The sequence below is a fragment of the Entelurus aequoreus genome, linkage group LG25 (assembly GCF_033978785.1).
Source record: "Entelurus aequoreus isolate RoL-2023_Sb linkage group LG25, RoL_Eaeq_v1.1, whole genome shotgun sequence".
NCBI lineage: Eukaryota > Metazoa > Chordata > Actinopteri > Syngnathiformes > Syngnathidae > Entelurus > Entelurus aequoreus.
Genome location: NC_084755.1, coordinates 26,842,999 through 26,862,112, shown reverse-complemented (window position 1 = coordinate 26,862,112; position 19,114 = coordinate 26,842,999). Strand labels below are relative to the sequence as shown.

At 42.2% G+C, this 19,114-nt stretch overlaps 1 protein-coding gene across 1 annotated transcript in view; it reads left to right on the top strand.

Moving 5' to 3' along the window:
* Positions 1 to 9,131, top strand: part of prr36b (proline rich 36b) — a 68,404-nt gene extending 59,273 nt beyond the window's left edge. The window contains exons 4-5 of the mRNA XM_062037235.1: positions 2,339 to 2,544; positions 4,574 to 9,131. Of these exons, the coding sequence (XP_061893219.1) occupies positions 2,339 to 2,544; positions 4,574 to 8,103 (3,736 nt within the window). The 3' untranslated portion in view covers positions 8,104 to 9,131. The remainder of the gene's footprint in view (positions 1 to 2,338; positions 2,545 to 4,573) is intronic.
* Positions 9,132 to 19,114: the final 9,983 nt, after the last annotated feature.

Sequence of the window (19,114 nt, the reverse complement as noted above, 5' to 3'; positions counted from 1 at the left end):
AAGCTAACTACTCCAAGAAATAAGTGCTTAGTAAACTTTAAGGAATATAGATCAGGGATGTGACATACGGGTTTAATCCGGCCCGCGAGATGAGTTTGCTAAAGTTAAAAAATGTGTCCACTGGATGTCGCAATAGCAATTCTGTTCGGCAGGCAAATGGTTTACATTGGGTCCAAACAAGTATACCAAGAAAGAGGCTGCGGCTCCTCCCTTTTGACCCAACATAAAACCTGCTGTTTTACGTCTTCTGCTTAGAACACATCGTGCTGTGTCTCTCATTTCCACAAAATGTTTCTGTCAAAAAAGGGCGTGGATCCTCCTATTTGTTCACAGAAGTGAATGGGAAACCACATATCTTTGTGAGCAAGTTCTCTCTGTAATGAGCATCAATAAAACTAAGCTCGCGTACATACAAAAACATAAAATTGCTGCATGAGACACTGCACCTTGACATAGTTCTGTGAAAATGATTGTCCACTGTGGAACTTTAAAGAAAGTAAAAGTGTGTGATTTACTGCAAGACTGTCAGTCTCTTGTTGGGTTTGTTGAAATTGTTCATGCATTGCAGATATTTTATTTTTCTGTCAATACACAAGGCAGGGAGTAACTCAACCCTCTTGGATAGTTCCTACCTCAGTTTATATGGTTTGTTGAGTTTGCACAGGATTAACACGTGGAAATGACCAATGAGGTATTTGATAACTAGAAGGGTTTTTTATTTTGTATTTTGTTCAGTCCCAAATAAGCTGTGGTTTACAGTTTAAGTGCTTTGTAGATACACTGAGACAAAGTCTAAGTTCATTTTGTTCTTCGTGGTGCTTTTGCAACTGTTCCAATTTTTTCTTCAACTAACTCGAAGTGTTTAGTCAAGTGGATTATTTGTGATCTGTACATTTTCAGAATGTGCTTGTTCTATTTGGGGCCAAAGTAAAACAAAAAAAATACAGAAAGTTGTCGTAGTTGTATTTTTAAGCAATGATGCCGTGATTTTACCAGTCCGGCCCACGTGGGAATAGATTTTCCTCCATGCGGCCCATGGGCTAAAATGAGTTTGTAACCTCTGGTCTAGATCATATTTGCCAACACTCCCGATTTTCCCGGGAGACTCCCGAATTTCAGTGCCCCTCCCGAAAATCTCCCGGGGCAACCATTCTCCCGAATTTCTGCCGATTTCCACCCGGACAACTATATTGGGGGCGTGCCTTAAAGGCACTGACTTCAGCGTCCTCTACAACCTGTCGTCACGCCCGCTTTTCCTCCATATAAACAGCGTGCCGGCCCAGTGATATTATATATGTGGCTTTAACACACACACAAGGGAATGCAATGCATATTTGATCAACAGCCATACAGGTCACACTGAGGTTGGACATATAAACAACTTTAACACTGTTACAAATATGCGCCACACTGTGAACCCACACCAAACAAGAATGACAAACACATTTTGGGAGAACATCCGCACCGTAACACAACATAAACACAACAGAACAAATACCTAGAATCCCTTGCAGCACTAACTCTTCCAGGACGCTACAATATACAGCCCCGCTACCACCAAACCCCGCCCCCGCCCCCGCCAACACCGCCCACCTCAAACCCGCCCCCCCTCCCACCTCCAGAATTCGGAGGTCTCAAGGTTGGCAAGTATGGTCTAGATGGGACCGCGTTGCAGCAGAAGGTAAGCAGCTCTTAACAGGAAAATAACAAAAGTAGAGAGAGGATAATATAACAATAATTGTTAGCATTGTTGTAGTCAGTACACGACACGTAGGAGGAGGGCGGAGCCATCCATAAATTGGTGGGGTCGATACCAAGCGTGGTATCAGTATATGATCAATACTAGGTTGATTTTTTTTTTCTTTCTTAAAATATATGTGTGGTTGTTTTTGTCAATGTTTACAAACTCAGGGAATAATTCCCTGGACACAGGAGGACTTTGAGGGCAAAAACCTCAAGATGTAAATGAGTAGTAGATGGTAGTTGTTGCTTTTGTGTACTTTTTGTGTACTATAGACGTTGTTTTGCTCAAACAATTGTTTGTAATAAAAGAAAATGCAGAATTAGTTTAAGCTGTCAATAGCACTCACCAGAATTACATTTAAAGATCCCCTGAACCCAATATATCTAGTTTATTTGATAAGATATTAAAATTGTACTACCTCTAACAGTCATGGTCATATAAAGACTGAGTGTTGACCACTTGCTGAAACGTCAGCGAAATGCCCCCAAATATAATCCCAATCCCAATATTGCACATACTGTATGTTATTCCAGTTAATATGAACTCTAAATGTGCATACCAGTCTGTAACAACCTTATTATCATCGTTCCCCAGGCCCACAACCGGCACGGCAGCATCCCGTCCTTCCACAGGCTCAACACGACCACCACCTAGCAGCACAACCAGGATCTCTCCAGCTACACCTAAACCTGCCACTCCCAGAGCCTCCAACGCTGCATCCAAATCAACCTCATCTACTCCCTCTGCTGTCAAAACCCCAGCATCACAAACGTCTCGGACCACGACTCCTGCAAAAAAAGGTACGCTCATTGAAATGCGACTGCTCACTTGGATTTGCATAAAACGAGACACGTTGAATGGGTTGATGTTTTACAAAAAGTGTTTTTCTTTACAATGGTCGTTGAAGTATTATTAACAAATAATAAACAGAAAGGGCCATCCGTTACACACTATGTAATGTATTATTCTTACAGTCTGCCTATAGCAAAGGTGTCATAAGTGTGGCCCGTGGCACATTTTAAAAATACTACTACAAAAAAAAAATATAAAAAGTGGAATAAAAGAGAGAAACAGGTGGAATATGACGAGAAAATGTTGTAGTATTGACACTAATGCCACAAAGCTGCCATGGAGGCTGTTTTTTTTTTTTTTACTTTAGAACTGTCATTGATCAGAAAGTAATAAAACATTTGAATCGACATATAGATGCAAAGTTGATATGGAGATTTAAGTGTTAAAAGTACAAATAATATATGTTAAAATATGCCTTTTTTAACACCTTTATGAGTGGGGGTCTTTTGGATTCCCGAAACCTTCACAGTAGTCAGATTTTTATTTTATTTTTAAACTGTCATTTTTCAAAAAAACAATAATAAATCATAAGCAATGTTTTTCTGAATTATTTAAAGCTCTACTTCACTGAACGGATGGCAAAATGTTTCTGAAAAATATTGCATATTTTGTATTTTTTGCTTTAAAAAAAGGATTTATTTAAAAAATAATAAGAGGGGAGGGCATGAAAAATAAAAAAGAAGCAACTTTTTGGTAATGGATACATCTGAAGTTGATCTATAGATATTTAAGTGTTGAAAGTACAAAAAATAATTGATATGTGACTTATTTTAACACTTTAATGACACAGACCCATTTGAGTCCCAGGGACGTTTAGCGTTCACCAAAATTGAGGGTCCTAAAGGTTACAATAAATATTGTTTTGGTTCTGAAAATGAAAAATATGCTTTAATTTTTGAGTTATCGGCCCTCAGTGGTAAAAGTTTGGATACCCCGGGCTTTTATAAAGCCAAACTAACACTTTGATACAACGCTCACCCCAGTGCAACATTTTTAAACGGTTCTCGTTAAGCAGTGAAATTCAACAAAATCAAAATATGTGGATTTTACAGCAATAAGACCAACCATGATATCAGCGATAGAAAAACAATGATGAAGTGGCGTTGCATTAATGTTGTTCAGTATCCAATCCAAACATATTTTCCTGCTGTCATTCCAAGCAGGATTAGTTTTATGGTATCTGGGAATTGCTACGATCTATTGTGATGTATTAACGCTTTCTCTAAAGTTTTTGGTTTGATGATTTCGTCTCTCAGAATCCACATGCTCGTTCTGGGAGAATTGTAGCTTATAACTTTATGTAATGGCAATTTTTTTATTTCAGTTAATTAGCTAGTTAGTTGGTTAGTTTGTTTAATTAGCAAATATAATTCAAAAAGTTTTGGGCAGATTTTTATGAAACTTTCAGGAAGTGTCTCAAATAGCATAAGGGAAAACTGATGAAATTTTGGGCCTGATTCGGATAATTTCTATTACATTACCTTATGTTTACACTTCTATATGTGTGTGTGTGTGTGTGTGTGTGTGTGTGTGTGTGTGTGTGTGTGTGTGTATGCCAGCAGCCCTGCAGAGACAAATATAGTAGAGACAGAAACGAGTGTTCACTACGTTTCTTTCATTCCGCTATAGATAGCTCAAAAAGTTATAGGCGGCTTTTCATCTACCTTTCAGGAAATGGGATAAGAAACAAGTTATTACATTTTGGGGCTGATCCGGATAATTTCTCCTACGTAACCCTATGTTAACGTTACGAGCTTCAACTTCTGTGTATGTTTATGACAGCGGCCCTGCCTCCCCCCACAGAGACAAACACTGAGACAAGAAGTTTCACAAGGCTTCGTTCATTTTGCTATAAATAGCTCAAAAAGTAATGTTGTTATTATGATTCGATTGTGCTACCACAAGAGGCTACTTTAATGCTGACTTTTTGTGCATAAAATTGATATTTTAATAGATCTTATGTGTTTCCTTCCGTAGATGTTCTCAAACCTGCCACCCCAGCTGCAAAAAAGCTGGCGAAACCAGAGTCACCAAAACCAACTTCAAAATCAGATATCACAGCCAAAAAGCCATCTAAAGTTGCAGACACCAAGACATCTAACCGTCCCAAAACACAAGAGAATAAGTCTATGCCTTCCAAGGATGCCGCTAAGACACCTGCCTCCAAAACAGTGGCAACCAAAAATTCCAGTGCCAAGAAGACTGTGGGCAGCAGCACCCCAACTCCCGTGAAACGTGGTCCCAAAGCGGAAGCAGCTGCTGAAACCGGAACAGAAATAGCTGCTGCTGTGGCTGCCGCCGCAGCTATTGCTACTGCAGCTGCTACCATTGCTGGGTCAGATGAACCACAACCACCTGTAGAAGCGGCTGGGGTGGCATCTCTTGATACTGCAGAGCAAATATCCGGTCAGACCCCATTGAGCTTTGCAGTACAAGAAACATCTTCTGAGCCCACTCCAGAACCGTCGCCAGAAGTACATGAATTACTAATAGAAACAGCAGAACTTATACAAGAACCTACGCCAGAACTCATGCAAGAACCAACATCAGAGTCCCTTCGACAACCAACATCAGAGCCCATTCGACAACCAACCCCAGAACCCATGCGACAACCTACCCCAGAACCCATGCGACAACCTACCCCAGAACCCATGCGACAACCTACCCCAGAACCCATGCGACAACCTACCGCAGAACCTGTCGTAGAACCAACACCAGTAACCCTTCAAGAAGAGCAGGCACAACATATGAGGGAGCCTACTCCAGACTTCGTTAGAGAACCATCACCGGAACCCATGAGGGAACCTACACCATATATTGTTCGAGAACCAACACCAGAACCTGAACGAGAATCCACTCCAGAACCTTGTCGTGAACCTACACCAGAACTTCAACAACAACTCGTGCCGGAGTTCATGCGAGAGCTCACACCAGAACCTGTACAAGAATTAAGTCCAGAGCCTCTACGGGAAGCTACACCAGAACCGTTATACGAACCAACTCCCGAAACCCAACACGATTACACTCCAGAACCTGTACAAGACAAATTCCCTGAAACCATGCATGACTCAATGCCACAACCAACACGAGAATTGACACCACCGCCCAAAGAAGAAGAATATCTGGACTATGCACATGAAATGTCTCCTGAAGTCCCTTATGAACCATCTTTTGATCCATCAGTTGAGCCACAACTGGGAGCTGCATTAGGTCAAGAAGCTGACTACAAATTTCAGCCGCCACAACACCCCAACCTTTTCAAGTTTGAACAGTCTGCCAATGAATCAGTTCCCTCCCTGGGAACTACAGTCATGTCACCTCCGTGCTCTCCACCAGGCACTGTTTCTCCTGTCGGAGAGTCTCAGAGTTCTTCTGCTCTGCTGAACATGCATGTCCAACCAGATCCCTGGAACAGGAACCTTGGTGACGATGCTCCCCAGGAGCCCGACGGTATGATGAATTTTGCAGCAGAGAAGTATAATGAACAGGTCGAGACATGGGAGACAAGGAGAGATGATGATGAGGAAGAGGAAGCAGAGGAAGAAGAACAAGAGAATATGTTCACTACTACTGCTCCTTCCACAGAGACGTTCACTATGGCAGAGCCTCAATTGTTGGGCGCCTTACCCATTGAGGGCTTTACTTCAAGGGACATGCTCTCACCTCGTGAAAAGGAAGTAGCAGTGGAGAAGGCTGATGAGGAAATAAATGAAGATGACGACGAGGATGAAGAAGATGAGGAACAGAGGAGATTGGGCCATCAGATGTCCTCAATGATTACTGATATGAGCACCTCTCAGCCTTCTGAGGAGTTCCAAATCCGACCCTCAGCTTTTAGTGGATCTTCTGGATGGCACTGTGATGACCAGCTGTCGGGAATGGACTCTGAGGATTTGAGCAGCTGCACCAGCAGTCGGCAACATGGCGTTTCTGACCTCAGCAGCACCCAGCACACTGCATTATTAGAAGGCACACAGAGCTCAGATGCCCTGATTGACTCAAGCCTCCGAGGCTCGGAAGGTGATGGTAACCTCATGGGCTCTCCGAATGTGGAAACACTGGCAAACGAGGAAGATGAGGATGAAGAGGACGAACGTGAGGATGAAATGGACTTAAGTTCAGAGAGAGTAGAGGAGCATCATAAGGTATTCCAGCAACAGGAAGAAGGTGAAGACGAGGAGGATGAGGATGTAGAGATGCACAGTGAAGGAGTAACAGAAAGTTGTGAGAATGCAGAAGAAGATGACTTTAATGAGGATGGACATTTGGACAACCTCAACCACGCAGATTCGTGTGTCCCTCCCGCTTCTTCTTGGGGTCAGACAACCCCGTTTTGTGATACCTGGGCTCAGCCAGCCTCACTGCTCTCTGTCTCATCCCCCAGCCCTCTCTTAGACCATGGTGCAGCAGAGTCTGAAACACCCACACAGTCTCCTGCCCAGTCTGGTTTGGATGGCAGTGGCCCTTTCTTGGCTCCTCTTGCAGGGCAAGACTCTCAGCAGGAACAGTCGTTCTATGAGATGAAGAGCTCCGACCCTGAGGAGACTCAGAATATGCTTGCTGCCCAAGCTGTGGGCCAGTCCCAGTCGAGCCCTCTAAGCGGTACAGCTCCAACCGCCCACAGCGGCAGCGAGACAAGCACACCAGAGGATCTCCGGGACTACGACAGCAGCTCAGGGGTGGAATCCCGTTCTGACAAACAGCAGACTCCAGTTCCTGCTGCGGTCCAGCCTGACATGGAGCAGGATCTGGGTATTCACTTAGAGAAAGGTGATGGAGAAGAGGAAGAGGCTGAGACTCTTCCTGCTGATGAAGTCCTGGGTACAGGACCCCCAACAGCTCCAGCATCTGCCCCATCGTCTCCTACTACCTCTGTAGATGAGGCCAGTGACACAGAGGGTGAGATGCAGATAAATGACCCCGATGCACCAGTGATGATGGACGAAAGTGCCGGATTTGAAAGCCCTACTCCGACATGTAATTTACCTGCGCTTGATGAGGATGAGGAAGCAGGAGTGATACGAGCTGAAGACGGTGAAGAGGATGGAGGTGGCGCCACTCCTCAGTCAGCCAATTCTGTGGCATCATACGGCTTTGACTGTACCACATCCAACTCTAATGCCCACTCCATGGCTGAAAGCTGTGGGAAGAGCCCAGGTATATTCTCCTTGGAAAATGAGGAACAGCTGCCCGAGGAGGCCAAGGACCCCTCCCTCATTAAGGAGCTGACCCTGCCATCCGCTTCTGCTGCTGCCCAGGTTGAGGACCTGCTGGGACGACCTGTGGACCTGATGCCGTTGGGTTTTCAGCAAGATAAGGAGCCCAGTCTAGATGAGCACCACTACATGTTTGGGGGAGAGATTACCTCACACCACCTCGAGGAGGTTGATGCGTTGGAGGCCAGTCACCTCCTTGGGCCCCATGAGTCTGCAAACACAGACGACAACCAGCCGCTCTACTACTCTACCATAAGTGATAAGACTGATTTTCTGGAAGGTAACGTATAAGCCCTTCACAATTACCCCCTGGAATGCACCTTTTCCCTGCAACCCTCCCCCTTTACCTAGTGTTTGTCTTCTCTCCAGTTGGGTTAGGAACAAAACAAGGAGAGAAAGATATTAGGAACACAAATTTTTTTTTTTTTAAATGACCAAGGAGACGGAAATGTTGACTGTAGCAATTTTGAAATTAAGCCTCTATGGTTCATACTGTTATGGTCACAGGTTTGAGTGTACGGCTCCAATGTACACTAGCCAAGACCACAGTCCAGTAGAATGTTGTTCTAAAGTCACACTGCATATTCGGTGAAGGGGTACTGACTGATTCGTCCAATGGGACTGAACTTTTAAACTAAAAAAAACCAACAAAAACGGATGGAACAAAGTGGACTCATCTTGTATTTATCCTACTGTTTCTACCAATCTAATGTCAATGAAGGTTTTTTTTTTTTCCTTTCATTCGGTTATTTGTCGTTTTCTTTTTTGTTTCTGTCAAACCCGGGCCCCCCTATTTTGTGTATATACACTCCACATTCAGCAGCACCATAGTGATAGTTCCATGCTTTTTAAAGCAATGTTGTAGTCGCAAGGTTTTAACAGATGTGTCACGGTAGGTATGGGAGTCTTAGATTGCAGTTGGTCGAGGCAAAATTTCTAATGTGTCTTTCAACAGGCTTTCTTGTTTGCGTAGGCCGCTAAGTTGTATAACATGCAGTTACAATACGTATTTCCGGCTTTTGGTTTTAAGTGGCTAAAATATCAACCTCAGTTAGCCCAGCTAACTGAACTAGCCTGTTTTTTGTGATTTGTGGCCATGGATTGTTCTTCATCTCCATCGCAGCTTTACACTCATAGTGGACGTTTGGTTAACTATTTCAACGATATATTGCATGTTTAACTAGCAAAAAGACTGTACTATCTGATAACTTTGAAGGAATTCTGCTCTAGACATGTTCGTAAATTAATGGTTCCCGCTAGGTTGTCTTTCCAAATTCCATTAAAACATCATTGCAAGGCATTGTTCCTGTTTCTTATTTTCTCCCCCAAGTCTTCCAGCTGCTCCAACGTACTGCCCTCCTGTTTCACTCTGTGTGTTTGTCCACACATTTGGTTTCCCATGGCACGTCCTGTTCCCAACCATGGGAATGCGTGGTAAACAGGAAGTGATGCGACACGTTGTACAATGGTGTATCTGAAATGGAATTTTGGAAAAAAATCTAAGAGATTCCCCCGAAGTTACCCCAGTACCCTCCATCATGCTCATGCCTTGGGTCAGAATCAACCAGGGTTGCCAACCATCCCTTGAAAAACAAAATAGTCCAAAATGGCATGCTTGTACGCAAGGGGAGGGACGACAAAACCAAGGGCAACCTCGACTGTTTGGTTGTCCAACCTCAGAGCTAGATCATTCTTCAAACCCTCTTGTTTAAAGACTATTCTTGGAAAGTACAATAATGTCGACATTTTAAAATCTAAGATATTATAATTTGTATATAATTGATGAATAAGTACATACAAATAATACATAGTTCTGGGACGTTAAAGGACCCATCGTGTCAAGATCGTGTCCAGATGACCGGGATTTCACAATATTTTTATTCCTGTCATTCGTTTCCTGTTGCACCAATGAGTTTTTGAGTAATACTTGGAACACACTCTCGATATTTCGCTCCCTGATCTAGAGCCTATTTCCCCGCAGAGACAGTGTGAATAGATGCATGTAAAACTCGTATTTTGATCAATTCATTGCATGTTTTTGTCGCCCTCGTCCGTGATTACTTCAAAACGGACATGGCTAACATTATGAGCTTAAAATTAATTCCCTATTGGTCTCATTCTATCTTGTCTTCGTAGACACCATAGCCTGTGTTTGGTGATGCTCTTTCAGCATTTCCTTAAAGGCCTACTGAAAGCCACTACTACCGACCACGCAGTCTGATAGTTTATATATCAATGATGAAATCTTAACATTATAACACATGCCAATACGGCCGGGTTAACTTATAAAGTGACATTTTAAATTTGCCGCTAAACTTCCGGTTCGAAACGCCTCTGAGGATGACGTATGCGCGTGACGTAGCCCGGCGAACACGGGTATGCCTTCCACATTGAAGTCGATACGAAAAAGCTCTGTTTTCATTTCATAATTCCACAGTATTCTGGACATCTGTGTTCGTGAATCTGTTTCAATCATGTTCATTGCATTATGGAGAAGGAAGCCAAGCAAGCAAAGAAGAAAGTTGTCGGTGCGAAATGGACGTATTTTTCGAACGTAGTCAGCCACAACAGTACACAGCCGGCGCTTCTTTGTTTACATTCCCGAAAGATGCAGTCAAGATGGAAGAACTCGGATAACAGAGACTCTAACCAGGAGGACTTTTGATTTGGATACACAGACGCCTGTAGAGAACTGGGACAACACAGACTCTTACCAGGATTACTTTGATTTGGATGACAAAGACGCAGACGTGCTACTGTGAGTATGCAGCTTTGGCTTTTTTTTGCGTATGTACGTAACTTTTTTAAAATATATAAGCTTTATGAACCTTGGGTTAGGTGAACGGTCTTTTGGGCTGAGTGATTGTGTGTGTTGATCATGTGTTTGAATTGTATTGGCGTGTTCTATGGAGCTAGGAGCTAGCAGAGGAGCTAGCATAACACGTACCGTACCTACGTGCGCGTCACGTACGTAACTTTTTAAAAATATATAAGCTTTATGAACCTTGGGTTAGGTGAACGGTCTTTTGGGCTGAGTGATTGTGTGTGTTGATCAGGTGTTTGAATTGTATTGGCGTGTTCTATGGAGCTAGGAGCTAGCAGAGGAGCTAGGAGCTAGCATAACAAACACGCAGGTGTTATTATGCAGGATTAATTTGTGGCATATTAAATATAAGCCTGGTTGTGTTGTGGCTAATAGAGTATATATATGTCTTGTGTTTATTTACTGTTGTAGTCATTCCCAGCTGAATATCAGGTACCGTGAGTATGCAGCCTTGGCTGCTAAACATTCGATAACTTGACCGTATGTGCGCGTCACGTACGTAACTTTTTAAAAATATATAAGCTTTATGAACCTTGGGTTAAGGAAACGGTCTTTTGGGCTGAGTGATGGTGTGTGTTGATCAGGTGTTTGAATTGTATTGGCGTGTTCTATGGAGCTAGGAGCTAGCAGAGGAGCTAGGAGCTAGCATAACAAACACGCAGGTGTTTTTATGCAGGATTAATTTGTGGCATATTAAATATAAGCCTGGTTGTGTTGTGGCTAATAGAGTATATATATGTCTTGTGTTTATTTACTGTTGTAGTCATTCCCAGCTGAATATCAGGTCACCCCCGGCTCTTACAGCATCTTCCCTATCTGAATAGCTTCAACTCCCCACTAGTCCTTCACTTGCACTTTACTCATCCACAAATCTTTCATCCTCGCTCAAATTAATGGGGAAATTGTCGCTTTCTCGGTCCGAATCTCTCTCACTTCATGCGGCCATCATTGTAAACAATAGGGAACTTTGCGTATATGTTCAACTGACTACGTCACGCTACTTCCGGTAGGGGCAAGCCTTTTTTTTATCAGATACCAAAAGTTGCAATCTTTATCGTCGTTGTTCTATACTAAATCCTTTCAGCAAAAATATGGCAATATCGCGAAATGATCAAGTATGACACATAGAATAGATCTGCTATCCCCGTTTAAATAAAAAAAATTCATTTCAGTAGGCCTTTAAGTATCTTGAGGAAAACATCAGTCGAAGAGGACACAAAATCGAATACTAGCAGCTTTGTCCCTCGTTTTTCTCCCTTTCTACATAAAATCACTATGAAGATAAAGGATCAACTGGGTTCTGCCAATATTGTGTCATTATTATTCATATTTATTTTTCAAGAAGTTGGCAACCCCAAGACACAACATCCGTTCAGGGCTCACTCAGATGTGTTCTGTGGAGTTTTCTGGACAAATTCACATCACCTTTTGGTTTCTGCATGTCTTAAAGGTGACGTAGGTTATGGTTACATCTCCACAATAAGGAGACTAAAATTACATCTCTTCTACATCATATCAGTGTAAATGGAATTGTCCTCAAAGCACGTCTTTCTCATTTATTCCCATTCGTGAATTTTCCATGGCCTTTGTGTCCAATCACAGTCCCTGCATGTGCACTGCATGTGTCACATACAAGATTGGACTTATTGCATTCTGGTTCTGAGAGTCTGTTTACTGAGTCTTAAAAACTTTCCCATTTGCTTCTGTTCTGTGCCTGAGGTGCCTTTAGAACCAGTGTGGCCCCTGGCAGTGGGTTCACTCTTACTTTGTGCTCTTTCGAGGCAAGAACCCACGTGATCAGTAATAAGAGACCAGATAGCTTTGGACAAATGTCTGATCAGTGCATTTAGAGTTCACACCTGTCAATTTATGTCCTGATAAAACCAGCGTCCTCTGCAGTGGACATTTGTTTTTGGTCTATTCCTTAGGACAAGTGTCCTCTGCAGTGGACATTTGTTTTTGGTCTATTCCTTATGACCAGCGTTTTCTGCAGCGGACGTTTGTTTTTGGTCTATTCTTTAGGACCAGTGTCCTCTGCAGTGGACATTTGTTTTTGGTCTATTCCGTAGGATCAATGTCCTCTACAGTGGACATTTGTTTTTGGTCTATTCCTTAGAACCGTGTCCTCTGCAGTGGACATTGTTTTTTGGTCTATTCCTTAGGACCAGCGTCCTCTGCAGTGGACATTTGTTTTTGGTCTATTAGTCTATTGGTCTATAAGTTGAAGATAGTCTGTAAAACATGTTGACCAAAGAAGGATCATGACTTGTTATGTAGACCACAAGGAAGTGTTTACATGTAGAAATAGAATTGTAATATGATTCCTGTCAAACACAAACATGTCTTCGATATGCAATAAAATAGGCGTAACCCACAATGATTTTAAAGAAATATATCAAATGATATGAACTTATGTTGTGTTTATATTTTCTGTGCCGTTTATTGTGTAAAATGGACTTTTTCTTTTGAGTTGCACCTGCACCCTTGTGTCAGCTCTCTCCTGAACCCACCTGGTCCTCCTTGTCCTTGTGCCACCCGTCCTGTTTCTGCATGCATCCAATGGACGCACCAAGTGATCCTTGCTGTCTCACAGGAGACAAGAAGACACAGGAAGTGGACGAGGCGTGGCTGCAAACCCGCTCGCTGGAAGACAACAGGAACCAGAATCACGCTGTGGCCAACGGCCACTACCTGGCGCTGGTTCCGGGCAACAGGAGGCCCATTGATCCGACCGTGGCGGCACACTTTGGTCAAATCGCGCCAGCTATCATCGACGAGCGCGGCCAGCAACTGCGCCAGGAGCTGCTCTGCGAAATGCAGCACCGGCAAGACCAGGAGCGGCAGAAGAGGCGGTGGCTGGAGGAGGAGCGTCTCCGCGCGGAGCAGCAGAAGCAGCTGGAGAAGCAGCGGAGGGAACTCCTCCAGCTGCAGCTCCAGCAGCAGCAGCTGGAGCACAGGCAGCGCCGGCAGGTTCTGCAGTGGCAGCTGGAGCTGGAGCAGCAGTACCGCATGCAGCAGAAGCAGATCCAGCAGCAGCAGCAGCTGAGGAGGAGCCCCACTGGAGCCGCGCTCTCACCGTCCTCGGGCCTGTGCACCATCTACGAAGCTATGGAGACCAGCGACGAGGACGAAGACCCCAGGGAGCGCAACAGGAACGTGCAAGGGAGAAGGCTGAGGGAAGACTTCCAGGGGCAGCTGCCTCCTCAGGAGTGGAACAAGAAGGTGGACATTGTTCAACGGCTCATAAACCAGACCCTGATGCTGTCCGGGGATGGAGGCTGCCCGCCCCTCCTAGTGCTGCCTGTGGGGACACGGGCCACCCTGAATCACCTGGACAGCAGCAGGTGGCCAGACCTGCTGCAACAGTTCAGTCCTGATGCAACGGTCACCTCGGTCAGCAGCTACTCCCCAGACGGCAGGGCGGCCTCCTCTCCTGGGGACTGGACTGTGGTGGAGGTGGAGACGCAGCACTGAGGGACGCATTGCTAAAAACAATAGTTTAATGGCGGGCTTATTGGAAAGCATACAATATCAGAGTGTATAACTTAGTGGGGACCCTAGTCAGTCCCCACAAAGTACAGTTTAGAGTGTTACCCTAGAGAGAACCAGAGTCAATCCCAACAAAGTACAGTTTGTAGTGTATACCCTAGAGAGATCCACAGTCGGTCCCAACAAAGCACAGTTTGGAGTGTATACCCTAGAGAGAACAACAGTCGGTCTCCACAAAGCACAGTTTGGAGTGTATACCCTAGTGGGGACCCGAGTCGGTCGCCACAAAGTACAGTTTGGAGTGTATACCCTAGAGAGAACCACAGTCGGTCCCCACAAAGTACAGTTTGGAGTGTATACTCTACAGAGAACCAGTGTCAGTTGCCACAAAGTACAGTTTGGAGTGTATACCCTAGAGAGAACCACAGTTTGGCCCCACAAAGTCCAGTTTGGAGTGTATACCTTAGTGGGGACCGGAGTCGGTCCTGACAAAGTACAGTTTGTAATGTATACCCTAGAGAGAACCACAGTTGGTCCCCACAAAGTACAGTTAGGAGTGTATACCTTAGAGAGAACCGAAGTCAGTCTCCACAAAGTACAGTTAGGAGTACATACCCTAGTGGGGACCGGAGTCAGTTGCCACAAAGTACAGTTTGGAGTGTATACCCTAGAGAGAACCACAGTTGGTCCCCACAAAGTACCGTTTGGAGTGTATACCCTAGAGAGAACCACAGTTGGTCCCCACAAAGTTAAGTTAGGAGTGTATACCTTAGAGCAGTGGTTCTTAACCTTGTTGGAGGTACCGAACCCCACCAGTTTCATATGCGCATTCACCGAACCATTCTTAGTGAAAAATAAAATGTTTTTCGATCGAACCCAGGTTAAGAACCACTGCCTTAGAGAGAACCAGAGTTGATCCCAACAAAGTACAGTTTGTAGTGTATACCCTATATAGAACCACAGTTGGTCCCCACAAAGTACAGTTTGGAGTGTATACCTTAGAGGGAACCAGAGTTAATCCCAACAAAGTACAGTTTGTAGTGTATACCCTAGAGAGAACCACAGTTGGTCCCCACAAAGTACAGTTTGGAATGTACACCCTAGTGGGGTCTGGAGTTGGTACCCACAAATTACAGTTAGCATTGATACCTTAGAGAGAACCAGAGTCGGTCTCCACTAAGTACAGTTAGGAGTGTATACCTTAGTGGGGACCGGAGTCGATCCCCACTAAGGTATACACTCCAAAACCAGTCCACTGCCATCCGAGCAGTTCCATACAATGCCTGTTTGATAGGGGTGTCCCGAACTGATACTGATATCAGGTATTGGTCCAGTATCAGCTTGCATCTACAATTTTAGTTCCAAGCAGTCCTGCAACGCCTTCACTTGTGCAAAGCTGCAGAGCCAGTTAGCATCTAAATGTCCTCCAATAAGCACACAATTTCTTCTACTTTAGTGTCATTTACTAAAGCTGAACATGGGAGGCGATAGACTTCTAGGAGCGAGCGGCTGCACAACAGCTAAGCACACGCTGGCACACAAGCTAGACATGTAAGTGTCCTTAATTGAACAAGACTGCAGTCTAAAACTCAACAATTGTCAACAGAAATAAGTATCAAATAATTACAGTAGCAACTTACAAAGTATCCAAGGCAGAAGCGTATTAGAAAAAATACAGTAACAAAGGTGTCCGCATCAATCAATTCACTACATCATAGTTGTCCGAGTAATTTCACCGGATCCAGCCTTTTCTAGCATTCCACACCGCAAAGTGGTCAGAAGTGTGTACTCGGGTTAATGATATTGTATCGGCTTGATATCGTTTCATATTGATATCGTATCATATTGATATCGCGATCAGCAAATACTCCAGGCTCAAATATCGGTATCGTATCGGAAGTGTAAAAGTTGCGTATCGGGACGTTCTGTCGTGTTCCAGTGTATGTCAGGATCCTCGAAGGCAGAGACGGTAGGCAAGTGCATTAAAAAGCCCATTCAAATTCTAGAACACAGAAAACAAAGACGTGCAGCTGGGAAGTGCACAAGGAGCGAACACGGTAGGCCAAGCAACATGGTGACAAGAAGAAGCATCCTGACTGTCAACGCTTAGACCAGAGACGTGGTCGTGGAGGCAAACAGGAAGTGCAAGGAAAAATAAGAGCGCTACGCAGGAAATGACAGAAAAACCTGAAACAAATAATACTTGCCATGTGAGATCGTGACACACCCCTATTAATTAGTTTTTATAAGACCTTAACAGTAAGATGGCCTAAAAAAACCTTTGAAAAATTAATTATTGAAATGTTTTTCATTAATAATTTATTATTATTGTGTTTTTGTAACAGTTGCGAGACGCCAACCAAGTGTTCCCGAGCTATGACCTCATGTTCGGTGTTGCAGTCATGTGACCACAAAGTTGTGACCTTTAGCATCCTTTCATTGCGACCTCTACCGTGTCATTGATTGCCCCCCCCCCCCCCCCCACCACATAAGATGTCTTTTAGAACAGAGGATCTCAAACCCAGAAAACACTCAGTATTCATTAAGTACCACCATAATGACAACATTAAAATACAGTAGTGTAGTAGACCTAAGTATTCATTAAGTACCACCATAATGACAACATTAAAATACAGTAGTGTAGTAGACCTAAGTATTCATTAAGTACCACCATAATGACAACATTAATATACAGTAGTGTAGTAGACCTAAGTATTCATTAAGTACCACCATTATGACAACATTAAAATACAGTAGTGTAGTAGACGTAAGTATTCATTAAGTACCACCATAATGACAACATTGAAATACAGTAGTGTAGTAGACCTAAGTATTCATTAAGTACCACCATAAAGACAACATTAAAATACAGTAGTGTAGTAGACCTAAGTATTCATTAAAACCATGGCAGAGGTTGTTTCCTGTAACATGACACGCAGTTTGAACAGTAACACTGCGTGTGAATATTTAACAGCATGTTTCCTACTTCCTGAGACACAAGTGTTATATTGTGTTGTGACCATTGCAGGTGTGTGTGACGCTATGACAAGTTGCACTGATTTGCCCTTATATGGTCATGTGTGTTCAGGTGTGTGCACAGGTAAGTGTCAGTGTCCCCCCCCCCACTCCTCAGATGTTGTGGTGTGAAAGTGAGTCCAAGAGGATTATTAGTGGTGTGGAAAGGACGCAGGGTCACTAAGTGACTTCATGGAGGAGTGATAGGGTCATCAGTCATGGAGGAGCAGAAGAAGAACTCCTTGTTCTGTCACGGGGGGAGGAGGGCGCTATCTACAGGGTGGGGGTGGTGGTGGTGGTGGGGGGGGGGGGGGGGGTGCAGTTGTTGTCACCCCTCTCGAATTCCAAAGCCCTCGCCTCATTTCCTAGGTCGGCCAGCATTCAGGGAGTCACCATGGTTACCGATGATGTCATGGCGAGAAGGAGAAGAAGAGGACTTTTGGGATGAGACAATGTGGGAGGCAGCTGGCGGGGGGTGGGGGGGGTGGGGGGGGGGGTCTTATTGTGTAGTCATCATCATAAGACTTTTATTTAGAAGACTTTTTCCTCAAAAGACTTTTTATTCATTAGACTTTTTATTACTAAGACTTTTTACTCATAAGAATTTTTACTATTAAGACTTTTTATTCATAAGACTTTTATTTATAAGACTTTTTACTCATAAAACTTTTTATTCACAATACTTTTTATTTATAATACTTTTTATTTATAAGACTTTTTATTTATAAGACTTTTTACTCATAGACTTTTCATTACTAAGACTTTTTATTCATTAGATTTTTTATTACAAATACTTTTTACTCATAAGACTTTTTATTCGTAATACTTTTTATTACTAAGACTTTTTACTCATAAGACTATTCATAAGACTTTTACTCATAATACTTTTTATTTATAAGACTTTTTATTCATAATACTTGTTATTCATAAGACTTTTATTTATAAGACTTTTTACTCATAAGACTTTTTATTCACAATACTTTTTATTTATAAGACTTTTTACTCATAGACTTTTCATTACTAAGACTTTTTATTCATTAGATTTTTTATTACTAAGACTTTTTACTCATAAGACTATTCAAAAGACTTTTACTCATAATACTTTTTATTTATAAGACTTTTTATTCATAAGACTTTTTATTCATAATACTTGTTATTCATAAGACTTTTATTTATAAGACTTTTTACTCATAAGACTTTTTATTCACAATACTTTTTATTTATAAGACTTTTTACTCATAGACTTTTCATTACTAAGACTTTTTATTCATTAGATTTTTTATTACAAATACTTTTTACTCATAAGACTTTTTATTCGTAAGACTTTTTATTACTAAGACTTTTTACTCATAAGACTATTCAAAAGACTTTTACTCATAATACTTTTTATTTATAAGACTTTTTATTCATAAGACTTTTTATTCATAATACTTGTTATTCATAATACTTTTTATTTACAAGACTTTTTATTCATAAGACTTTTTATTACTAAGACTTTTTATTCATTAGATTTTTTATTACAAAGACTTTTTACTCATAAGACTTTTTAATACTAAGACTTTTTATTCTTAAGACTTTTTATTTATAAGACTTTTTACTCGTAAGACTTTTTAATACTAAGACTTTTTATTCTTAAGACTTTTTACTCGTAAGACTTTTTATTCATAAGACTTTTATTTATAAGACTTTTTACTCATAAGACTTTTTATTCATAAAACTTTTTATTTATAATACTTTTTATTTATAAGACTTTTTATTCATAAGACGTTTTACTTATAGACTTTTCATTACTAAGACTTTATTCATTAGACTTTTTATTACAAATACTTTTTACTCATAAGACTTTTTATTCGTAAGACTTTTTATTACTAAGACTTTTTACTCATAACCATTTGATACTAAAAAATCCAATTAAATACACTCAATAAATAATAACACATGAAAATTGATCAGCAACATTAATATATGAAATAC